Raw genomic sequence first — 26,975 nt, forward strand, 5'->3', positions numbered from 1 at the left:
TATATACAATCTGTTCAACGAGAAAGTGTGATATTTTTGTAGAAAATCACAGTAGCGCCGTCTATCTTATATCGTACGTTTGAATCTTTAAACTAATTAAAACGGTGCCAAGCAATAATTGATAATAAAGACAACTAGATCAAATATTAGATAATCACGCATTACTAAAAATCTTCTATTTTCATTTAAAAAAACAACTTTACTTTATCTTTTATTCTTTTCAGATTATTACCCACACTTTCTTGTTGAATAGACTGTATATTATTATATTACATCATGCCTTTACATGATTGATGCTATTATACCTTCAGTACCAGGTGATTGTATAATTGTTATATTTTCATCACCGCTGCCATTCTGGGCAATTTCGGAAGTCCGATAATAATCGAGGACGTTGTTTCTTGTTTGGGAGAACGAGCAAATATTTCGTAGTTCCGTTGCCTTCATTATTTGTCTGGCCTCTGATTTGCGTTCAAAGGGTGACATCAGTATCAGACGCCGCTTTGACGATGCTCGAACTGAGACTTCAAAAATCAATAATTTTGAAATCATTTTCTAATGAAATCATTCTAATTATAGAACTCAAATCGCATTGATATTGATTTCATTTCGAAATTCACTGCTATAAAGAAATCAAAATTCATTGCAACACATTGTGACAAAATTTTAAAGAATAATGGCATCTCCTTATCACACATATTACCAAAATATTTTAACATAATTTTTTATTTAATATTTAACTTAATATCTGAAAAAAATTCAAATTACGATTAAAAAAGAATAATAATATTTAGACATCTAAAAGACGTCTTAATGATATCTTTATAATATGTTTTGATCCGATCTTGAACATGCGTGTTGTCTGGTAAGTTCTAATATAATTTAATATAACGATAAAAAATATCTAAGTATTTATCTAATATCGACATAAATTTCATTATGCATTATAACTTTCTTGTGTCTTCTCTATCTCTAATACTTTTCCATAGTGTTGCTGATACTAACTTACCACTCGTATCAATTTTATCTCCTGATGCACCCTTACATATGTTTTTCGATTCCTTCGATTCAGTCAATGCGGATAAACTTCTTGAAGCGATGGTTGCTTGATGATTACTACTATTGCCATGATAAACATTTGGCAAAGATTTACCCTTCGGCTTTAATAGAGTGATTTGCGGAAAATAAGAACCTGAGAAATAGTTATTTTTTAAAGATATTATTTTTATCGAAGAGCATTAAACGTCCAATATATTATATAGCAATTTTGGAAGTATCATGTTTACTTTTTTTTCTTGCATGTCTTTTCACGGGACTGCAATGTCCATATTCCGAACATCTTTGTCCATCGACACAATCTTGATCCATCAAACGTTTTTCATCTCCTATATTACCATTTCTGTATTGTTCCATTGCTTGACGTTCCAATTCCTGCGATATCGTAATGTAAACATCAGCATAATAATATTCCATGTGAGAAGTTGAATGAAAATTAATCGAAAACGTGTTTGTGAAAGCATTCTACTTTCAAGCATTAAGAGTGATTGAAAATTAGTTCTTTTGGTTGTAAAATATCGTTTGATAACAATTGGAATAAAAAGATAATAAATAATTTATTGCTATTAAATCTGAATGTCAAAGAATCTGTAAGATCACACGGTTTTTATAATCTTACTAAAATTTTTTTAAAATTATTTCCTTTCATTTTTTGCGAAGATATATGCCACAAAATGAATATTCAAGTTTAGAACATTACCTGATATTTGAGCGCCAGTGACTCCTCTGAATTTCTGTATTGTTCCATCGCTTGCTGTTCAAGCTCGTCGTACCTAAAAATCAGTGAAACATCAGTTGCGTTCAACAGGAAAAGCTTTGAAACTATTATAAAATCTTCAATGTGATTGATTTACATTTAGATCCATTGAAGGACAAGATTAATCGTATTAAAGAATTTTATAAGTTACAAAGTTGCTTTCTCTGTTAAATAATACAGCTATTCAACTACAGATGAATTTGATAAAAAAAAAATGACTTTCCGCCAAATCCAAACTTTTAAAAAGTTTTTAATCGAAAACTTCAATGTACCTCTTCTCGAAGACATTATCTAAGATCGTCTCATTTGAGGCATTCGCTAGAACGTCTCTATAAAGCGGCCGCTTCGAGCTCTTATCCTCTTCAGTGTCTAAAGCTCTGTATCTTGAGCTTTCGTTCTCAAAGAATCTGTCTTTTGATCTACAGCTTGAGCTCTCGTTCTCATATATTCCATCCTTCAACCGGAACGAAGTTTCAGACAATCTTTGCTGGTCTTGTGATGATTCGGCGACCGTTCTCCAGCTAGTATCAGCTCCTCTGCAGTATTCGTACTTCTCCTCAAAACTGCGCAGTTCGGATACGAGTGCGTTTACGGTCACGACCTCTTTCGTTTTCCTCGCACTGTGATCTCTATCGAACCATTGCACCTGTACATTGTGACTGGAAGTTTTTAGGGTCTGTCTGGAATCCAGAAGGGAAGGCTGCTGAACAAGCGGCTTCGAGTGGCTTCGTCGCGTCTTGATGCTGTTCTTTGTTAGTAGAATGAGATTGTTGAAGTCAACCCCTTGATTCTTCCGCTTCAGCATTGGTTCCTGATACAGTTCTATCGGTCGCTGATATACAGGTATAGGCGTCGTTGAACTTGGTTGAGTACAAGGTAAAAATTTCTCGTACATCTGCAAAATTACGATGTATAATTTTATTTTTATTATGAGTAGCTTTGTGGAAATTTTTAATAATGATGTAACATTATTAATCTTATTCATCAATTATAATTGTTGATATTATATTAATAATAATTGTAATGTGAAAAATAGTGTAAAAATTCTCTCTCTCTCTCTCTCTCTCTCTCTCTCTCTCTCTTTGTCTGTCTGTCTGTCTGTCTATCTATCTATCTATTTATCTATTTATCTCTATCCTCTCTCTTTTTCTTCAAATACGAATATTTATATTCTAGAATAATGAACCTTGTGTCTGCAATTTAGGTCTTTTTTGAAAACAAAAAATTTCACTTTCAATTTTCTTCACAATAAAGAAGTCCGATTCCCTTATTGCTGAAAATTATATCTTAATAAACAAATTTCAATTTTTTTCTTTATTGTTGCTTAAATTTTATTAAATAAAGGTTTTAACATTTGAGTTAAAAAACATAGATTGCAGACGATAGATTAAAAATTTTTTTTTTTGATTATCTTAATTCTTTTCTAAAAAAATACTTTATATAAAAAATTATTTTTATATAAAAAGTACCTGTAAAGGACGATGGCCGACGATTGCAGCATCGTGAATTGGTTGCAGCGGCGTGCAGATTGATAGTGGTGACGATGAAGATGCTGTCAACTGCAATTGCACTGGTGGTGCCACTCTGTGAATCCATTCTTGAGGCGAACGAAACACATTCGTCTCTGTCGCTGATAATATAGACATTCTAGCATTCTGTATCGTAAAAAGAAGTTGCATAGCTAAAAAGTTTTAATAATCAATTCGTAATATTATAAATTATAAAAATTATTTTTTTTTAAACTGACTCATTAAATCAATTTTAATTTTAACGTAATACGATCGTTTTTTTTCCAATGCAACCAAGTTTTGATTGCATCGCAGATTGTAATGAAGAGTTTATCATGACATTCATGAAGGTACATTTTGTATATTACTCTATATATAGTATATATTTTATATAATATTTTATGAGAGACTTCAACTTTTGACTGATCTCTTTGAGAAACGTCTAACGTGATCTTGATACAAAAGATCTGTATTGTTTAGCTGAACTTCTTGTACCATTCATCTTTTCTCTTATTTCTCTAATGCGAAAGAAAAAGAGGAAAGATGATCTATGCAAGAAGTTTAGCTGAAAAGAACAGAGATTTAAAGTTTACTTCTGTAAGCCGTACGTTTACTGGGAAGACAGTTGCCGCAGACTCCTGCTGCGGCCTGTTATAAGGAAACAACTCGTTTTGGTAATTCCTGTCATTCAACGACGGGAAGTACCGTATCTGACAAGTCTTGCGCTCTTTGTCATTATTCAAGTTATATGCTATCGGGGGTAGGCTCGACTTCGGGAAGAATTCAGGCACTTCGGCGCTCAGAATCGGTGGTGGCGGCGGTGGTGGTAGTAATGGAGGTGATAATAACGGTTTTCGCTGATATTCTCGCATGATCAAGGGTTGATACTGCAATGTGCAGTAGAACTGATGATGTTGAGTGACAGGCTGCGTCTGTCGTGCGGTACGTGATTGCTGGCTCTGCTGATGACATCGCTGCTGTTGTTGCTGTTGTTGTTGAATCTTTTCGGAGTTCCATATGTCGCGCACAGCATTGCTTTCGATGCGAAATTGCAGCTGCATTTCCGCGGCAGTCTCGGCGGTGTATCGGCGATGACGGGCAAACATTCTGATTGATTTTCCTAATAAAACACATAATGCATATATAAGAAATAAAAGAAGCGTAAGACGATAGCATTTGAGTCTTTAAACTTAGATATTAGTTTTAAGATGCTAGTGTTTTAATTATTCTGTGTATCTCTTAACATATCTCAATTTCTCAACAAGAATTTTTTATAATAATCATAAATATAAAATATAAATAGTAGGGAGCATACAACCACGAAGATAGATGTTAAACGAAAGTCATATATATTTAAAAATTATTTAATTAATCATAAATATAATTTTATTTTTAATTAAATTTAGGAAATGCTAATTAGATGCTAATTGTAATTGTTATAATTATAGATACAAATGTTTATTAAAATATAATAAATTACATAAACGAGTTTCTAAACAAAAGTATTCGTTGGAACAATTGTAATAATTATTTTATTTTTCACTGAGTTACAAAGTTGTTATGAGCACCATTTATAAAAAAAGTAGCATTTTTATTACAAACTTGCAACAAATAACAAATGTAATTAAAATAATTATAATTTATTAATAAAATCTACTTCATTAATACTAAAATTAGAATATTAATAAGATAATATGTATATATAAATATATAAATAATATATAAATAATTAATAATAAATAAATACAAAAATATGAAATTAAAATAATTTTTTAATAAAATAAATAACAATTAAAATGCAAATGAAAAGACAAATCATTATTTGTATTATTTTCGTATAAAGATCTGTACAGGTGTATGATTTATAGATTTATAATTTGCATCCTATTAACTTGTAAGATTACTGCTTACCGCCCTCGTCAGATTTATAAGCCGAAAGTAATTCATCGCGTAATCCAATTTTTCTGCTCCCTTTTGGACTGGTCTTTTGACGTCGCTTTTTCGAGCTCTCGTTCCAGTCCAATTGAAAGTTCAAGCAAGCGACGGTTTCATTATCCCTCCTCGCGGTGTTACTCTTTAGTATTTGTATTGCTGAGCTTTGCAAATTGAAAATACTAATTAATAAGATATTAAAATCTAATCGCAATCAATATTAGATGTATTTAGAATTTTCATATCTACAATACAAACATTGTTGTGATAAATATAAAACTCAAAAAGAAATAAAAATTGAATCGACGTTCATTTCAATTAATATTTCTCCCTGAGAATGAATCAATTGATTTTAAATTGCAATTAATATATTATATCTTCAATCGCTAAATAAGATTTATATATCATCCTTAATTAAATATTACAGTGTAGATGGGTCATAATTCGTGATAATTTCTTTATCACGAAATTGTGTAGAGGGAAGAACTTCGCGGATCATAAAAATAACACCGAAGTGCCGAAGCGAACTAACGGTTCCCGATGTGATCGCGTGCAACTCGGCGAAATTAACCGGGCGAAGTGTTCTTGAACTTCAGGAAGCATCCACGGTTCCACAGCCTCCGTAGCTGAACGGAAGTGGCAAGGCACGCTACCTGACGATTTACCGTCGTCCGGCCTGTACATTCTCTCATGCTGCTCGTCGTACTCGTAATTACCGTATTTCGCCAAGCGCGATTCGGAGATGACGTCTCGAACGAGTCTTGGACGATAATCACCATATTCCTCGTACTTCGCGATTACTTCGCAACTCTGGCATTAAACGCGCGCGATAAGTTATCATTATGTCAAAATAAATTTTCCTTCCTCTCATCGCGAAAAAATCTGCACTGTTACGATACGCGCGTTTTATTTTCAACAATTCACAACTATATTTTTTATTATCTTCAATAAATGAAAATATCACAATTTGTGGTTCTAAATGATCCAACATAATTTCCGTTATCTTCAGAAAGAATATTTCTGTCAATTCAATGACAGAGTTGAGATTAATTTTATTGTTGCACTGGACTGCGATAGAATTTTCTTTTCCACTGTCACCAAATAACAAACATACTTGTTTTATTTTAAATACGAAAAGTGTATACTAGTTCAGCTATAAAAAACAAATTTTTGATAGTTCCTTTCTTCTCTTACGCATAAAGTATCCTCAATGATAAACGATAATAGCATCAATAAAAAAATATTTGGAAAAACATATATAAAATACTTTGATGCAGTATTTATAGGATAAATATGGGAAAAACTGTTGCGCGTCTCACTTGAATCCAAAGAGAGTGATTTAACTTTCGAAAAGGATCCTCGGGATCGAAGGTCCAGGTCTTGTCGGCGATCAAACTAATGTTTGCGTAAGCGCTATTCAGTAGCTCGTCGTATGACGGAAGTGGAGATATCATTATCTGTACATTATAACCGATTTTATCGGATTCCGACAGCCCGATTCGACGAGTCGCGAGGTCGGTGAAATTTCTGCGTGAAAAACGCAAACTCTCTCGTGTCTTGTTCACGAAGCGACCGAAAATTCAGTTTCAAATCAACAAATAATAATAGACGCTAATACATATATAGTAAAAAATAATTAATAAGTAATTTGACACGATGAAATATTTAACCGTTTTGACAAAAGTATCGAAACGTATGCAAGAGATGAAGATCGAAGCCGTGATCGAGATTTATCGATGTAACAGATAAGTAATGAACTTTCAGACATTTTCAAAAATCGATGTGATGATTTGTAATTTGTTTATCACTCTAAACTTAGTTAAATTTATCTAAGTCGAATTGGATTTATATTTAAACTTCTCTGATCTTTTAATTCTATCTCTTTATGAATAATAATATTTAAACGTGAAAATTGTTAAATTTGTAATGCTAAATTATACTCAATTTAAGTCATTTTTAATTATTATAAACTACCCTATTATTATAAACTACTCTATTTAATATTATATCGTTAATTTAATTAAAATAATGAAGTTAAATAATTTAATTCAAGAAATGTGTGGATTTAATAAAAAATTTGATTCAAATTTAATGTTTTTATTAAATTAAAATCTATATATATTATATATTCAATTTTTTAAAATTTAAATTTGTTTCAATTTTATAGGAATTAAAATTTTTATGGAAATTTTTATAAGCATCCATATGAACACTTATTTCAATCACATGTTGTGTATTAAAATAATACATTTTGACACATGTGAAAGTTAAAAATAACAAAATATTTAAACTGAAATAATTAGTTTAAATATTTTGTTATTTTTTAAAATATCAAAAAATCCTATATATGTTGCATAAAAATTTAGAGGAAGAGGAAAAGGAAATAAATAAGACAGCAACTTTTACAAATCTGTCATCTATTTTACGATCGATGATGATAGTTAGCACACACTCACATATGCATTCACACTTTTGTACAATTCACACGCGCGGTTTTATTTACAAGATGAAATCAGGCCGAGGACAGATCTCATAATTTACAAAGTAAACGCGTAAGGCGATCGTCGAGGAGGTCGCATCTCACGATCGCGAAACGTCGTTTGAAGAGAGGAGAAAATCAGTCTGGTAGTCTGCCGCCAGCAGGCTACTCTGAGGAACGCTACGATTAGGTGTCGTTATTGTTCTAACGAGCACGAATTGAGCACGAATTTGACACGCCTGCGAATCACGTTATCATCCACGTGATGGATTCCACTACAACCCGATAATCCCGTTCATCAGCGGCATTCTGTTATCTTCGCAATCTAAGAATTGCAAAGTAGTTTGTTGCTTGTAATGTGGTAAGACGAACTCTCTCCCTTCTCTTCTAATCAAAACGCTGTATCTTGAGTCGAATGGCTGAATGACACAAATGCTATACAATATTTAACACAAACAAGGAAAATTTAACAAAACAATTATTGTTCGGAATATTCTAAAATTAGATAATATAATTGATATAATTTCCATATTTAATCCGGATTTATTAAGACAATAGATTTTACGATTTTTTAATTCTTCGCCGGCAATATTAGACTTTAAAAGTACAATCGAAGTTTAAGTATAGAATTTTTGTTATTATAAACTCAAATAAATTTAAATCTATAAAGAAGTAAGTAAAATAAAATCCAACCTTTATGATTTAATACAAATCCATTGTTAAAACTTTAAGTATGTAAGAATTTTATCAGATCTTTATACGGTTCGGAACAATATAAAAATTTACATAAAAATTCGAAGACTCAGATAGGTAGACAAAGAGTAAAACATTTCACATTGCCGATAGAAATTTAAAAATGACGATTCTATCATCATAAACAAAAAGATATAAGGACTAGTTCTGTGTTTCTGTCTCATACAGCACTTTAAACGTTTCTAGAGGACATCTATATATATCTTAAAGACGTTCTCAGGATATCTCTTAGATAAAGTATGCTGTGTGGGCGTATATTACAGTATCAAAATCCAAAGTCAATTAGAAAACAGCGTTCCTATTTAGTGAAATTGCAATTTTAGTAAGTAACATAATAAAAGTCGTGATTAATCACTATTTTTATCTTACTTTCATTTAATTAATAAAAATTTTCGAGACATATAAAAGGATATTAAACTCTAATTCAACATATCAAAATCTAATTCACACGCGTATAAATACAATATAACTGTACATTATCATATAAATTATTGTAATTTATAACAAATTTTACAGTCATGTATCCCGAAAATCAATTCATTCTGCAATTTCAATAAATAATCTTTTAAGATTCTCGATTAAAATATAAAAAATTCTGAAATAAATGCCACTTAGCCATTCAAGCAATCATTATGATATGTACGACTGTATCGAGTATGTATCTGGCACGACAGCTTAAGATATATGTATACAGAAGTCGCTAGTTAACAATTATAATTGGACTGTCTCGATACCCAGTCGCACATATTTTTCACCGGCGGCAGATAAATCGTCGTAATTAAAAATGGCATTTAAAGTAATCTCGCGTGATTGCATTTCGTATTGAATATCGCATACGATCGCTCGAAACGTGCAAAACATGCAAATTTAACATCGACATTGCTACTAAAATTAATATTATTTGTAATATTAATAATTATTGATTAAAATCAATTAAGATAGTTTAAAATCTTAATATTAATACTATAAATAATATTAACTTCACACACACACACACACACACACACACACACACACACGCGCGCGCGCGCGCGCGCATGATTTTTCACCTTATGGAAAAATATTAGATTAGTGAAAAACTTATTAGAAAGAATAGCGTACAATATAAAAATCGAATGGTTTTTCCAAATTATTTCTAACTATGTTTTCGTGAATCTAATAATATTTTTCTATAAGAGTCGATTGTTTATAATACACGATATCATGTCGTAAGAGAATATTTGCAGTTCGATCGATCGTATCGAGGAGTAAATATTACGCGCGAGCGTAATCATTTTGATTAGACACGTGTCATTCAGTATTTACAAAAAAAAATTGCGAGATAAAGAGTACAATAGAAAACAACGAATTTCTCCCGTGCACGATGGGAGGATATGGACGAGTCTCTTCGAGAGACGTTCCTCTCTGTTTTATGGCAAGATGGCCCATTCGACGTGGCACTCACTGCAACCCCCTAAACGTTGCAATAACTTTTCATGATATTTTTCACTAACATTTTTTTCAATGGTCCTCATATGACTCAAAACCACGTTCGATCTTTCAAGCCCGCGAGACTGGATGTCACTATTTATGCTATCAATTTACAAACGTTCGACTAAACAAACTAAACAAGCAGCAAAACAATTCGATAACATTTCTAAATGAAGCTCGCACATTTCTTCAGGTCGAGTCTTTACAATTTGCCCGAAATAAATCTCACAATCATTAAACTACTATTGTTCACTAAATTGTCCCGGCATCATATCTAAGGATCCGTTTCAAACGTATTCTTCAGACGGTTTGGGGATATTCGCCGGTAATCTGGGTACTCGACTGGTACTGTCCGGCAGTTCGGCGATGTCAATAAATACGCCGACGAGGCTCTCGAAGTTGGGTCCCCAGTTGAGTAGGTAGTCCCAACTAAGAGCATCCTCGGCAGCGGCGGTGGTAGTGGTGGTGGTGGTGGTAGTGGGCGAACCATTAGTGGCATGGGTGCCATAGAGGAGGCCGCCCATATGGGTCGATAGATCGTCATCAGAGGCGACGAGAGTGCTAAGGGAGCCGCGAAATGAACTGTCGAAGCCGTCATAGTTGCCAACGTTCGGCGGCAGCGGTGGTTTCGACTGCGATGATTCAACATTGCTCCTTCCCTGCGGGCTGCTCCTCTCGTCATCCTGTTTGGCGAACAGGTTGTCAGATCTCTTGTCGCCCACTAGTGACCCGTTGTCGTATTCAATCTCCGAACACGTGAAGCTGTCATTACCACTCTCGTCGGTAGTTGACGAATTTCGTCGTTCGAGCCTCTCTACCGGGGGCGTATGACGTCGGTGATGATGAAGAGGCCCGTGCGCAGGTGGGCCCCTGGCTTCGCTGGAGGAGCTCACGGCATCCAGAGTAGAGACCAAGCTGGACGTTCTCGGACGAGAATTAAGTCGCTCAATCTCTTCTGCTGTGAGACCCATTGGGCCCGATGACACATTATTCACAGAGTTTTCATTGTTGGACTGAGGGGCCTTCCTGCTGGCGGTCGAACCTGATAATTGACTCATGATGGGCGAGTTCAGACTTCTCTCGCTGTTAGAATTTAATGCGTCCTTGCCGACACCGCCGGATGAAGACGTGGTGGCCAGCAGCGCACTTTGCAGCGGTTTTCCGCTGATGTCGTGCAATGTGAGAATCCGCGGTTGTTGTGCAGATAATTCGCTACTGGGAGATAATCTCGCCAGAGGAGTGCTCTGGAGCAATTTTGGCGCTGGTCCAGATGATTGGTTCACGTTGGGTGGTGGCATAGCTCGTGGTGGAAAAGGTCCGTTATGACGATGTTGTTGTCCCGTGTGTTTGTGATGATTACCATAATTACCTGTACAATAAACAATTTCTATTTAAGTCAATTTAAATAATTTTAAATATATAAATATATATATATATACACGCCTTTTAATAATACAATAAAATATGCTTTATTATATTATTAAATAAAATTTAAAACGTTATTTTTGCACTTCAGTCGACATCAACTAAAAGGAATATAACATTGATGTTATATTACTTTAGTGTCGACTGGAACTAAACATTAAAATGTTTGTCTTTAATAAATGATTAATCGTCTCTCACCTATAGGAGGAGGAGTGGCTTTATATTTCCTCATGCCATCACGATAACCCTTGTAATGATATACGATGTCAATATCGCTAGGCGCAATGGAACTGGCGTTCTCTAAGTCGTAATGCTCCGGGATGTCGGGTTCCGGGTTATGCTCGTGAGGATGAAGAGAGATTTGGGTGGGCGGTGGTAACGGTGGATGCTCATCGCGGATGGGAGGCGACTTGGTGACTTCACGCTCGATAATATCCGGTCGTTGTGGTCGATGCTCGGCGGTAGAGTTGATCTCGCGCTCTTTGTACTTCTTCGAAATCAACTCAGGACCCATGTGACCGACGCCGCGCAAATCCGATGTGTCAGAGATATACGTGTTCTCATGACGGGACATGAGATTGTCATTTCCAGAACCGACCAAAGGATTGCCGGTCATGATGGCATTGGTATTTTTGTTAACAACCGATGGTGCTGACTTCTCTTTGTTCTGCCGGCGTAGTCGGAACACTATGAAACTCACCAAAATGGCAATTAATAGGATGACGAAGAAGACGATGACCAAAGTAATGCCAATACTGAGAGGGTCCGCGGCCGTGGCCGCACCGATACCAATCGGTCCTCTGCATCCAGTGTTCACTTTGCCATGATAAAGCACATTTTTGAAGATAGAACCGGAACCGTTGAATGGTTGCACCTCATTATTGATGGTAAAGTTAGCTAGACAACCTTCAAAACTCTTAAAGCCAGCGTTATGAGCATAATAGAGATCCTGGCTGACTCCACCAATCGATAAGACGGACAAGTATGGATCAAGAAAATCGTGAACTCCTGCCAAATCTAACTCATCGCCTGTTAGAGTATTGTCGATCAACAGTCTTAATCCTCGAGCGTAGGCATGGAGAGTCAGATTATGCCAACGTCCGTCAGCAAGACTGCCCTCAATATTAATAGACATGTTTACTGGTGATCCAAGCAGAGACATGTAAATCAACTGGCCGTTGCGAAGCTGAAACACATTATAGTCGTATTAATTAGAAATGGAATCCATTTATTTTATCCGTTTTTTATTCATTTATCTGTGATCTAAAAGTCAACAATCGATATAAAACAAAAATTGATATATCTCAGAATGCATCCAATTTATAATTAGTTTAAAATATGATTAATATTGCTATTAATTTTTGATAATAATAAAATTAAGAAAATTCTTGAGAATTAACTATTTTTTAAATAAATGATTTTAATATTTATTATGAGACAAAAAGGTGGTTAAAATGTATCTCACCTCTACAGATGTAAAATGCTTATTTGTTGCAGCATATATTAGGATACCATCGGGCCTCACGGTTTTGAACATCAAGCTAATTGTCTTCAAAGAAGGATTTGTTATAAAGCTCGTGTCCTCGATAAGACCACGCTTAACGCGATTCATATGCCATATCGTTGAACCACCGTAAAGATACTCCAACAGTTGCATTCTTCTGTGTTTCTCCGAAATCTGCACAAATTGCACACCACAATTCAAAATTATTTAAAAATAAAATTAATGGAGTATTAACATAGTTGAATTAACATAACATCTCTAATCACTTGAACATTTAAATCCTTTTACTAATCTTTTTTTTTACTAATAACTTTTAAGAATTTATTATATCTCGTATCTATAATATCAAACAATATAATATTAAATATCTAATATTAAACTTTTTAATAACAATAAATTCATTATTGTATAAATTCATTATTATTTTTTCATTATTACATTTATTATATTAGTAATATTAAGTAAATAATAATAATTATAATAATTATAATAAAGTATTATCCTAATATAAAAAAATCAATAGGATTTATTTATTTTTACCTTGAATTGAATAAATCCTCCCTCACTCAGTGTGATGGGTTCCAAGGCACCATGGCAATTGGGCGCTCTCAAAGATCCGCACTGGCACATCACTTGATGCCACTTATCGTGACATTGAGCATCTACGTCACAGACGGATGCAGCATCCTTTTCATCTTTCAGGCAAGGATTCCGTTGCGATCGGACACACGTGGATTTCACACCACGCGATGCGAGTGGATTCGTCAGATTCAAGGTCCTTCCATTTATTGACACCGAGTGAATGCAACCCACGAAGTCATCAGAGTGCACTTGGCCTGGACGCTCCAACACGGGATCGGCATTCTCCAAGCCGCCCAGTAAAAGAGGATTATTGTTGAAGTTTAAGGTCCTGAGAACGTTAATAAGCATTTTTTAATTTTAATCTACAGCAATCAAATATTTTGAACAAAATAAATCATTTTTTAAAGATTCATCATTCTTAATTATCTCTAGTAATTATCTCTATTAGCATCAAGTAATCAAGTAATCAAGTTTTACGATTTAAAATAAAGATTCTATAATTGGACAATCAAAACTGTGTATAACGTTTAATTTTAATAGAATTTTAGAATGCTTAAAAGTTTAGTTTTCAGTTTAATTTTAAGGTGTCATCTGTCGATTATGAATTAATTTTCTTTTGTTAAAAAAATGTATTGGAAAAATTAATAGGATTCTCACCCAGTCGGACCCACGTCGCCCGCGTAACAGGTACCATCACCTGGTCTGCAATCGTCGCAGACGTCGCCGTGTTCCTTGCAAGTGGACACACTGAGTGAGATAACTCTGCCGTTCCGAGTGGCAGTGACCTTGTGCCATTCACCATCCGATACCGGCCGGTCTGTCTTAATAGTGACGGTAGTGATCGCACTTCTGGCACCGCCGTACGAGAAGACCACTCGGCCGTTTATTAATTCCAACACGACGAAATCTGAGCGGCCACCCGTCTGCGGTGCATAATTGTAAAGTAGCAAGGCGTCCGGTTTTGTGGTGGCGAATACCATAGTGATGTCATTCGTGTTGGAATCCAGCGCCGGGAATGCCATATACGACAACTCGTGAAAACCGAAAGTCGAGCGTTCGCAATGTCGGCCATAGCGACCCTCGGGACAGCTACATCGATATCTAAGTGGGTAATAATTTTATATCTTATTTCACTTTTGTACGAATTAACACTCGGTCATTGAATAGAATAAGTATATAGATTGCTGTTATTTAAAATTATATTTAAAGGATCAACAAACCCAGGTTTTTCTCCCACACATAAACCACCGTACAAACAAGGATTCGGTCGACAGGAATCGGTGATTGCTTCACAGTGATTTCCTCTGTAGCCCGCTCTGCAAAGACAGAAGAAGCTGAAGCTATCCGGGCTCTTTCTACATGATCCGCCGTTTCGACACGGATTGCTGGCACACGCATCACCTCTCTCGAGCTCACACAACTTGCCATCGCGATCGATAGGACAAGTGCATTGGAAATCGTATCCTAAACGTCGGCACTGTCCTCCCTGTAAAAATTTTTGTATCACATTATATATGTATATTAAATTTTGTTCCATGTTTTATTTATAAAATATCTTTTTTTAAGTACTTACCAGCAAACAGGGATTTGGAGAACACGGATCCTGCCTTCTTTCACATCTATCACCGGTGAAGCCGTCCCGACACTTACAGGCCATCTCGTGCAACATTCTGGGCGACGTCAGGATCAGCGCTTGGCTGTCGGTGATCCTGGCATCATCGTATATAGCCAATCGGTCGCTGCAGCTGCCCCCGTTTTCGCAAGGCATGTGTTTGCATGGAGAATAGTTAATGAAAAATGAGTGATCTTCGAGCAGCGTCTGGATTTGAGCTTGATTGGTCATCAGTAGCTCGGTTACTTCATATCTCATCCGATATCCTGAGGAAAATGAATAAAATATTATCAAAGTTACATTATTACTTTCTAATGTATATAATATGTTGTGAAACCGGATAATATTAATAAATATTCCAAGTAATATTAATAAATAATCCAAGTAATAGTAGTACGTATAGTACAATACTACATTGACATCATTAACGTGAAGTTCAACAAAATCTTCAACGTTTCACTCATTGTCAAGATGGCATCATTTTTATCGCAATAATCAAATGTTACTTGGAATAATGACATAAATATATCAGTTTGATATCCAATAATACACATATTTTAACTTACCTTGCGGAGATTCCACTGCCAAGTGAACGTTCAGATCCGGTCCGTTTTCACCGATGCTGAAAATGGTGAGTGTTTCGCCGACATTGATCTTCTGTTGCAAAAGATCCAAGAGAGCCCGGTAATATCGGCTAAGAAAATCATTAGCGGTCAATTTGAAAATTTGCAGGGTCACGCTGTTCTCGATAGTGGAATTTGAGAAGATCAGGAAATCGACGGTGACTTTGGAGACTACATCCGGATGTCGTCCATCGTTGCCAGAGATGCTCAAAGAATATCCTATTTCTGTATAGCCAGACAATCAAGATATTAGTTAAAAAGTTTTCTACGTAATATTCTACTTAGAATAAATTAAGATGTTCATAAATATCGATGATAAAATGTGTCTAAACCTCGAAAAATCGAGACGTAACATTAAGAAATACTTATCAAAAAGATGCGTCACTTTTTAAAAAACATAAATATACAAATATTATTTTTACAAATATTCAATTTCATATTGAAAATTAGTTATTTTTAATATTAAAAACAGTTTTTAATACTCAAAATAAGTAATAAAAAAAAATTTGTTGTAAATCTCTTTATTGTAAGTCTCGAGAAATCTGACATTTCGCAATTGATGTATAACGTGCCTGCTGTAATTTTATTAGTGTGCAGATCGCAGGCAGTGGGAATGGTGAGTACACGCGAACTCGCGCCTTGAATGATCTTGCATGTGAAAGTCCCGGTGATATCCGGATCATTGGGATGCACATCAGCGATCTTTCCCAGTGGTGTTTTACCATTGAATGAATGCACCATTACATGCACCGATCTTGGCGTGGATGGACTGTCGTTTTGATCAGTGACGATTACAATAATATTATGCTCACTCTTCATTCGAGGTATACCCGAGTCCTCCACTTCAATCTATACACACAAAAATATATTTCATTAATTTTTCTTAAACACTATTTATATAAATCAAAATAGAAATTTTCTGTCTTCTTGTTTTTTTGTAATCTGATATGTACTTTCTTAGCAATTCTAGTGTTTCCAAATTCTGTTGAAAAATTTTATTTTTCATAGATTGATTTAGGATTGATTGATTGAAAGAAAAACTTATTACCAAGTTTCATAAACATAAAATTAAAATTAAAATCACTATTTTTATTTAAAACCCTTTGAAATATTAAAAAAACTATAGAAATTTGGATCTAGAATCTCGATTTTTATCAATTATAGAAATTATATTAGGAATTATATATAAAAATTTTCAGAAAATAGTGTAATCTATGTGTACCTGCAGAGATCTTAAAATTTTCAGAAGACTAACCGCTTTATCGCTTTTCTCCGATAACAAATAATGTAACAAGGTACAGTTAAAATCACTTTTATTAAATGCGATACCAACCATGAGCTCCAACTGCGGCATCGTTTCTCTATCAAGTCTTCTAGTAGTTCTCAGTATACCCGAATGCTTGTCCAGGGTCACCATCTCGCTCTGTCTTCCTCCGATCAATCTATAGGTGAACGGCGCGCCATTGGGTGGCAGATCAGGATCAGTCGCGCTCAGAGTCATGATACTAGTACCCGCTGGTTCGTTCTCGCTGACGTAACCAATTACTTCTGGGGGATCAAAGACTGGGCCGTTGTCATTTACATCTTGCAGTTCGATGTGCACCATTGCGGTGCCAGTTTGAGGTGGTGAACCGGTGTCAATCGCGCCGATCGTCAGATCGTACGAGGGCACGGTTTCGCGATCCAATTGCTTCGCTGTCTCAATGTCACCGGTCTGTGGATCGACTTTGAAGGCTTGACCGAGATTGCCACTGATAATGGAATACGAGAATTGATTGTTCTGCGGCTTGATGTCCTTGTCGATCGCGCGGACAATGATCACGCGGGTGCCATGAGTAGCGCTCTCCGACACATTGATATCATAATTGTTTTGCAGAAATTCTGGCGGATCGTTACCATCCTGAATGGAAATGATTACTTGCGCTTCATCAGTGTCATTGCCACGTATACCACCACTGTTCTTTGCCATCACTGTCAATACCACCCGATTCTGTGTCTCACGATCAAGCTGGCGCGACACCCGAACGATGCCAGTGTCCGAGCCAATCGAGAAGCCGCGGTCGTTAGACGAGCCCACGAAAAGATAGTATACACGGCCATCCTCGCCCGAATCCTGATCAGTCGCCTGAACCGCGCCAACTGACGTGCCCACTTCGGCACTCTCCGAGACGTCCATGTGAAACACAGGCTGAATAAAATGAGGATAGTACTCGTTCACGCCGGTGATGTGAACCACCACAGTTGTAAAGCCGACCATTTGCGGGTTTGAATCTGGATTGGCCGCGACGATGTCGAGAGTATACTCATTCGTCTCTTCGTAATCGAAGGTAGCATCTGATGTGATCACACCGGTATTACCGCGGATGCGAAAGTAGTCCTTGCCGGTACCACCTAGGATTTCATACTGCACTATGGCATATTTGGGTGAGTCAATGTCCCGAGCGACCACCTGGAATTTTGTGATAAAATATAAAAAATTACAATACTAGCATACTTGACTTTCTTTTCCCAATGTGCTTATAACTTTTTTATTAAAATACATACATCCCTGATGAAAATTTTTCTCAGAATTTTTCATGTAATTTTTCAGAATTTCTATATAATTTTTCAGAATTTCTATATAATTTTTCAGAATTTCTATATAATTTTATAATTTTCTCATATTTTTTAAATGAATTGGAATATTTTTCAAAAAATTTATATCTTTGCTCAGAATTTTTCATGTATATGTTAATTATGAAATATCGTAAAATTTCTAAGATTTTTTGTAAGTATAATTTCTGACGAAATACGTTATAAAATGTAAAAAATTTTTTAATATTTTCTTTAAATTATGGGATGAGAAATTTCAGAATATTTCAGAATTCACTTGTATGAAAAATTCTGAAAGAAGACATAAACTTTTCGAATATTTCTGAGTATTTTTCTGAAAAATGTTCCAATTCGTATAAAAATTATGAGAAAAATTTTCACCAGGAATTTGCTTGACATCGTTAAATTTCTTAATGCATTTCGTTAAAAAAAATTTTTTACAGTATATTCATTTTTATAAATAAAATTTTATAAGTAATCGAATTGGGTTGAACATTAAGTATGTCATATCCAAGCATGTTGTTTTCGTTTTGGCTCTAAAAATCATCAATTGATTTATTTAAGAAATAAAAAAACTTGAAATATAGCAAATTTATAATGATTTCTTCATATTTATTTTAAGCTCAAATTTCAAATAATTTATCTAGCTAGCTAGTCGGCTAAAAATGATGCCAACAAACATAAATCTACATGGAGTAAAAAAGTCCACGATGAAATATACCTTATAAACAAAACTATCGGGCGGCGAATTTTCCGGTAAAAATGCTTCATATATGCTTTGATTGAAGGTCGGAGGGTTGTCATTGATGTCAGTGACATGGATAGTTAGGATCGCTACTACTTGCTTCGGCTCGAATCCCATATCCGTGGCGGTGATGTTTAATCGATATTCCTGTACCTGATCGTAATCAAAAGGCTCAAGTCGAGTGACTACGCCGGTGACAGGATGTACATAAAACTGATTTTTTTCGTTTCCTGATGAAATTGTGTAGCGGATCATGCCATTGGGCCCACTGTCGTTGTCATAGGCGTAAACCGTCTGAAGCGTAGCATTGATCACCTCGCTTTCTGGCACTCTGACCTGGTAATTATCAGCGACGAAGGCAGGTGTATGTTTATTCTCACCGGAGATTATAAGGGTCAGGACAATTTCATCTTTCTGCGGTGGCACGCCTTTATCGGTGACGCGCGCTTTTAGCAGGAATGTCGCGCCGATGGGAATGCCGTTGAGACTCTTGCGCACATAAACCCAGCCAGATTGCTCCTCAATGGCGAACAGAACATCAGTTTCGTTCATATTTTCCAGGGAATAACTGACCTCTGCGTTCACGCCAAAATCGACGTCATCATGGGCAATTAACTGAATAATGCGCTTGCCTACTTCACAATTCTCCGGTACCGCTGAGAGATAGGATCTCTGCTCAAAACGAGGAGCATTGTTGTTGGCATCTACCACGCTCACGTGCACCACTGCCTTCGAGGACATTGGTGGTTTGCCATTATCAGTGGCGATTACTGTCAGCGAGTACAGATTCTCCGGCGAGGACGGCCGATGAGTGTGTTTGTAGCGTAGGGCACGCTTGCTGAAGACATCACCGGTAGCTGGATCAACAGTGAAAAGATCGGACGGTTGCAGTAGGCTGTAAGATATAACGGAATTCGGTCCCTGTTTATCACGATCAGTAGCCGCGACCGTGCCAACATGCATCACTTGTGGCTGAAGTTCGGGGAAGAGGAAATGATAGGTATCTCCATCAAATTCGGGTGCGTTGTCATTTTGATCCTGAATAGTGATTGTCAAGGCAGTCTCTGCTCGCCATGCTCCGTCCCCTGCTGCAACCTATAATGAAGTTATTATAGAAAATAATATTAGGAATTAGAAATAGAAAATATAAAGTATAACATAAATGCCTACCTTCCCTCAAATCTAAATATGTATACACTTTTAAATGCAAAAAAATGTTTGACTCTTTTAAATTTCTAACAATAAACAATCTCTCTAAATTTTTGTATTATTTTTTTGTTGCAATTCTTTTGATTTTATGAAAATATTGTGTTACAAATCTACGTCAATTACATATAATAGTGAATCAAAACTAAATATCTTACCTTTAGTAGATACTCATCCTGCTCTTCTCTGTCGAGCTGTCCAGCCACAGTCACATTTCCGCTTAAAGCATCGATGGAAAACTTCATTCCTGGATTTTCGGTAAAGCTGTAACTGACGTTCGCATTCTGACCAATGTCCGGATCACTGCTGGTAATGCGTATAACGAACGTGCCAATTTCCGCGTTTTCTGTCACGTTAACGCTGAACAGTCGCGTGAAATGCGGCGGATTATCGTTCTTATCCAGAACGGTAACGAGCACCATGGCAGTGCCGGTTAATTGGGGATGACCTTGATCTCTGACTTCCACGATGAGCTCATAAGACGCAATCTGAAGGAATATAATATAATATAATTGAATATAAATATAAATATAATTGAATGACACTATTAATTAAACATATGAGATATTTTCAGAATTCTTAGATGGACAAAGATAATTACAACTGGCTTTAATCAATTAATTGGATATTATGATATATTATGATAATTGGCTATAATATCCGCACCTCTTCGCGATCCAATTTCTCATTGGTCTCAATCTGCCCGGTTCTACTGTCAATGATAAAGAACCCGGAAAAGTCGTCGACTAGATGATAAGTGACTTGTCCGTTTTCACCAGAATCGCGATCTTTCGCTGATACTTCGATAATGAATAACGGCGGATATTCCTCCTCTATCACGGTTGCGTTATAAATGGCTGCCTCCATAATCGGTGCATTATCATTGGCATCCGTGACATTCACTAGAAGTTGGAGAACGCTACGCAGCGGAGGTGTGTCCGAATCACGAACTTCAATCCAGGCTTCGTAATGCGGAGCTGTTTCATAATCAAATCCAGAAGCAACCACGACCTAAAGAAGAAATGTAATAATAGAATAAAAAATGTGTAATATATTAAAAACTAATGAAAATCATTTTTAAATTTCATATGAAAAGAATTAAATAAGTAAAATTGAAATGTCTGATCTCATTTACCTCTCCGGTGTGAGGATCGATTCTTAAAGCATCTCCCACATTTCCACCGGCTATACCATAGATCAAGTTACTCGCTGGCCCGCTCTTCGGTGTGGTAGCGCTCAGCTTGGTGATCACTTTGCTTTCGGACACATCCTCAGACAATGTGAACCTCGTAGTGACGCTGGATCGGAAGCTGGGGAACAGCTGCCGCTCCCACAAGTGGATCACTAGATCGGCTGTGACGTGCTGAGGCTCGACACCGCAGTCCGACGCCAGTATTTGCAATTGATAAGTGGTCTGGTCATCGATTAGTTCTTGAGTAGCACGGATCACACCATTGTTGAGGTCGATGGTGAATCGATTGGCATCCTTGCCATGCAGCCGATAAACAATTCGCGAATTCTCGCCGTCATCATCATCGTTTGCTTTCGCGCCAAAGACAAAGTCACCTTTAAAAAAAAATCGACATCAACATTTGGATTTGCGGTTAGCTAACTGGTGAACAGCAAAACATTTTTTGATGATTCTTTCTTTCAATAATCAGCAACTAGTTGTAAATTTGCTCCATTCATTCTCAGATAATTTAGAAATTGAAAGTTAAATTTGATACTTGCAAAGGTCCTCAACAATTTTGCTAAAAAATCAACCTGATTTCTTAAATCTCTCAAACAAAAGAAATTCTTCTTCACTTTTTGAATTTTCCTAGAATCGCCAATCTCGTTATACCTGATTTAGTTGCGTTTGGAACATAGGCTGTATATCGAGGACTGGAAAAACGAGGCGCATTGTCGTTCACATCCGTCACATAAATCGTCAGATTAACGGCAGAAGCACGCGGTTCTGTCGGGCTTGAGTCTCTGGCCACAAGAGTTAAATAATACACAGCAGTTTGCTCGCGATCCAACGGTACCGTGGTGAACACTTCGCCCGTGTCAGGATCTGCGGAAAATCGCTCCGCTTTGTCTCCAAGTAGGTTGTAACTATTTTGAACAAATTATTTAAAGTATATTATCACACAATAAAATTAAACCAAGCATATTTTATCAATACAAACTATTATTTTGCTATGATTGTTTTGGATCCTTAAAATAAGTATATTTTTAAAAAGTTTCTATATAGATTCAACTCGCAAAATTTTGCGTACAAAAATAGAATCTATAACTTGCTTACTTAAAATTATTAAATTCCTTAGTAACTATTAACTTAAACTCTAATTAGAGCTAAAAATGCGATACAAAGACAGAGAGAGAGAGAGAGAGAGAGAGAGAGAGAGAACTGCAGAATACATCTGAATAATATTGATAATAAAAATAAAGAGGTAAATCTTTTTCTACTGTAAGAAAAGTAGAATTACATAATAAACTTTCTTTCAGATTCAAGATCATACGTCCTTCACATGTCCTTCTTAAAATGAAGTGCATTTTCAATCGTAATTACGCAACATCAGCGAGGAATACCTACCTTATTTTCGCATTGAATCCTTCATCCTTGTCTGTCGCATGCGGCTTGATGACCCAAGTTCCAGCGGGTGCGTTTTCTATCACGGTGGCCTTGTAGTCCTGCCGGGCAAACTCGGGACTGTGATCGTTCACGTCGAGGACGACGATCTTGACGATGCCCGATCCGGTAAGAGGCGGCGAGCCTGCGAACACGCGAAACTTCAGTCGTGTATGTCGTCGGGCAGTCATAAAGACAACCGATGCGTCGCTCTAACTTCAAGTTTTTCTATTTTTATTAATTTTTTTTTAGCTTTTATTGCTATCTCGCGAACCGTAACGTCGCACGACCATAATTGGGTCAGTGGCGTGATTATTCCGCTAAATTTACAACCCGCCTCTCGCGGCTCGTTTATGATGATTTAAATCGGTTCAAACAGAAGGTAAACCGGGGCCATAATTTTAACAGAATATTACTGTGATGCCCGCAAGACGCCGTAAAGTGATTTAAAACTTGTCTGTGCTCACCATGCAATATAGGCACATATTTACTTTTAACCGACAAATCGTTGCTCCTACAATCTTTCTTTTGCAGATTTTTGTTGCGAAATTGGTTGGAATAAAAATGAAATTCGCAAATCGATAAAGGAACATCATTTAAAGCAAAACTACTGATATTAATTATTTTATTGCATTGTTATTTATTTTATATTTTTAAATGTGAATCAATTGTAAGTACATAATAATTGTAAATTGTATGTTTATTGTAAATTTATTCTTCAGATAAAGTTGGGAATGAAAAGTTGAAAAGTTGATTTGATGCTTCGGGAACTAAAAGTTAAATTTAATATTGTAAATTTTTTCGATGGTTTTGCTAAATAAAAATTAACTTAATCCCACTTGAATTTGTCATGAAAAGAGAGATTCACTTTCTGAACTTTCTTATCCTTACAGGAATCTATAATGCTAAAAGACAGTAATTAATTACTTTTTTTTAATATTAAAAGCAATATTATTTAATACTTTTAGTACTTCAAATAAGTAATTAATTATTAACTTTCAATAATAAATTAGGCAATATTAGATTTCTATACAAGGGTAGTTCATTTAATTTAACATATTTAATTAGATCCTACTTAATGTTTTCTTGGGAGTCGCTTTCAAAAAACAAAGGATGAGAAAAATTTCTAGTTGAAAAGAAATAAATCAATAAGAATTTGCAGATATCAATCAGAATTTCGTCATAATCAGACATCTGATTATCTTAACTAGAATTATAATAGATTTAACCAAAAAATTCTGATTCGTCAACCAACAATTTTTCTCAGTGCAAGTACATTGAGATAATTGGGGGGGGGGGGGGGGAGTTGTGAGGAAAAGCAACTTTTCTGGATCGCGGAAGTACACGCGACGGCTAAATAATGGCCGATATACACGGGGGTAATTTAGACGTGACACAGGCGTTCTCCAGCGGTGCCCATTGTGTTATCCACTTATGATTTACGGATTGGGATACCTAAAGTAACGACGTTAGTACGCGCGGAAAAATCTCGGCGCGGCTTAATTGCGCCGCCTAAAACGCACCATTATTCTCCAGCAGAAAAGGAGGAGAGGGGACCGATTTCTTTGATTGCACATCGAATATATGTGTACGCGGCACATGTATATGTACATGGCAAGCGTTGGCGTAGCCCAGGGCCACGCGCCTGTACGGATGTACACCGTTCAATCACGCGGAGAGTTCCCGTCGAGGGATAAGAGAAAGGAGGAAAGAGAGGAAGAGGACAGAGAAAGAGAAGAAGAGAGAAAACAGGAGAAGGAGATGGAGGCTGAGACTGAAACCGTATTTATCATGTTCTAGGTAAATATCCCGTAAGACTGTAAGAGTACAAATTGGATATACAGACTGCGTCAAAAGTTTTACGACTTTTCCTGTAGGTGCAGATTTTTTTCTCGATACTTGACAATATATTTAATAAAAAGAAAAGAATTAATTACATATAAAATTTATATTAATATTAATTAATAAAGAATACGAAAAAATACCATTCAATAGATGAGTCTTGTTCAAAAACTGACTCATCACGTATCATAATTCTTCATAAAAACAAAACATTTAAAAAAGTTATAATTTAATCTAAGCATAAAAGTCAATGTGTCAACAATTATAAGATTAACAATCTATTTTGAAGTAACGGTAAAAATTTGATGGAAGAAGATATTTAAAAATAATAAAATATAAGTAATTATACTTATATTATAAATAAATATACTTATAATATATTTACAATTACTTATAACAATATGATTAAAAAAGCATACAACAATATGATTACAAAAGTATAAATTAAGAACAATGCAATAAAATAGTATTGGTAAATAGTATTTTATTGTAATTTATTAAAATATAAAATTTAGCCACTAACATCTTGCGCTCGTGGTGCATGCCTTTTTAATCATATTGTTTTAAGTTTAACCACGTTGGGACTTCTATTATTATTACTTATATTACTTATATAATATTTTATTATTTTTAAATATCTAAATATCTATCTAATATAAGTAATTATGATCAGTAAGAGCACAAAAAAATGGAAGAAATGCATGAAAAAGAAGAAAAAAACGATAGACGTAGCGGTATATAACAATTGCGATACACAATGACATGGTGAATGCAAGTTCCCAGGGATACAGAGCCAGGAGAGATGGCCCACTTTGCATAACAAGTAATCATATAATTTGCTTACTGCTTACTAATGACAGTAATGAAGAGGCTCACTTGTTACGCCGATTTCCACCGAACGAGATGTTCAGCTTGGCTGATCAGGAATATCAATTTTTAGGGAAATCGCTAGCCTTAGATATCACGAGTATGAATAAGAGAATAAGAACGCATGACTTCTCGCAAGAATGTTATCCTTATCGAAAGGATGTTAAGAAGTAATCCTTGTTAAGCGCTAATTGGCTAACATGTATACCTTTTTAATTATAAAGAATTAAAACACAGATACGCAAATCATTGAATAGTATTTCTTAATAGAAACGAGACATCCCGTTTACGTGCGACAGATGCTGAAGATCATAAGATCCTATAATCGCTCCAATGATGTGCGTCGCGTAAGACAAAAATACGTGCTCCGAGATGACGAGAGTGCGCGTGACAGTGTTCTGTGGATATATGAATAAAGTAGAATATAATGTGCGAGTGTGGGCACTATCCAAAAGAAACAATTCTCTCTCTCTCTCTCTCTCTCTCTCTCTCTCTCTCTCTCTCTCTCTCTCTCTCGCTCCTTCTCTCTTTAAACAAAAAGAAGAGGTCGTGAGGCCCAAAACGCGCGCAGGACCTCACGAACGGCGGAACGAGAAAACAGGGAGAGAGGATGGCACGAACGAGATGGTGAGGTGGTGAAGAACGAAGCGTGCTGAAGAAGGGGAGGAGGGAGTCTAAAGCCTGCGGTCGAACCAGAGGGAGGAACGGTAGAAGAAGAGGAGAAAGAGGAGAAGAGGAGGAGAAAGGAGAGAGGACAGTGCCAGCACCGAAGTAGACAGGGAGGAAGGCATTCGAGGCCGATTATCATAATCGCGCGTCATAACTCTGCGGGCTTGTCTACCTCGCCGGGGACCGATTGGGCCATCGAGCCACCGCGATCGGGGGCGGGAGAAGGGGCGGGCGGGGAAAGGGTAAAGACTGGGGAAGAGGGAGGACCGGAGGAGGACTACCGGCTTCTAAGAGGAAGCAAGGAGAAAAAAGGAAGGTTTAAGAGGGAGGAACTGCCCACCGCTTAAAGAATCTCATCGAACAACCCACAAATTTATATCCAATTTGTATATTACCGCTCATTACTTAAACCCACCGCGTACATAGTCTATCGTTTCTCGTCTATGTGCTGGACAACGTATTGACATTTCGGCGGACCGCCATTTAATGGACGGTTTGCATAAGGAATTAGCACGAATCGATCGCCAGCATTTCACGAATGTTTAAACCAATCTCGTATAGGATGACTGGAAATAATAGCAATCGCACCAATCGTAAAGTCAATTGAAATAGCCAATGAAAACTCTCTTTGAATACACATATGACAAAAAGAAATAGTAAAAATAGTAAAGTGCGTATTTCGATTATGCGATACAATAGTAATGTTATAATTAATAGTAATTAAAATATAAGATTAAAA

At 36.1% G+C, this 26,975-nt stretch overlaps 1 protein-coding gene across 1 annotated transcript in view; it reads right to left on the reverse strand.

The window, feature by feature from the left end:
- Positions 1-10,172: 10,172 nt before the first annotated feature.
- The window catches only part of LOC108694994 (cadherin-related tumor suppressor), a 109,698-nt gene continuing 92,895 nt past the window's right edge, over positions 10,173-26,975 (reverse strand). Inside the window, exons 8-23 of the mRNA XM_018204696.1 lie at positions 22,823-23,003; positions 22,088-22,341; positions 21,380-21,810; positions 20,911-21,255; positions 20,403-20,732; positions 19,015-20,133; positions 17,035-18,150; positions 16,274-16,550; positions 15,645-15,926; positions 15,040-15,344; positions 14,687-14,952; positions 14,124-14,567; positions 13,425-13,794; positions 12,846-13,058; positions 11,579-12,566; positions 10,173-11,324 (exon numbers count right to left, since the gene is read on the reverse strand). Of these exons, the coding sequence (XP_018060185.1) occupies positions 10,243-11,324; positions 11,579-12,566; positions 12,846-13,058; positions 13,425-13,794; positions 14,124-14,567; positions 14,687-14,952; positions 15,040-15,344; positions 15,645-15,926; positions 16,274-16,550; positions 17,035-18,150; positions 19,015-20,133; positions 20,403-20,732; positions 20,911-21,255; positions 21,380-21,810; positions 22,088-22,341; positions 22,823-23,003 (8,003 nt within the window). The 3' untranslated portion in view covers positions 10,173-10,242. The remainder of the gene's footprint in view (positions 11,325-11,578; positions 12,567-12,845; positions 13,059-13,424; positions 13,795-14,123; positions 14,568-14,686; positions 14,953-15,039; positions 15,345-15,644; positions 15,927-16,273; positions 16,551-17,034; positions 18,151-19,014; positions 20,134-20,402; positions 20,733-20,910; positions 21,256-21,379; positions 21,811-22,087; positions 22,342-22,822; positions 23,004-26,975) is intronic.

Source organism: Atta colombica, unplaced genomic scaffold, assembly GCF_001594045.1.
Source record: "Atta colombica isolate Treedump-2 unplaced genomic scaffold, Acol1.0 scaffold126, whole genome shotgun sequence".
NCBI lineage: Eukaryota > Metazoa > Arthropoda > Insecta > Hymenoptera > Formicidae > Atta > Atta colombica.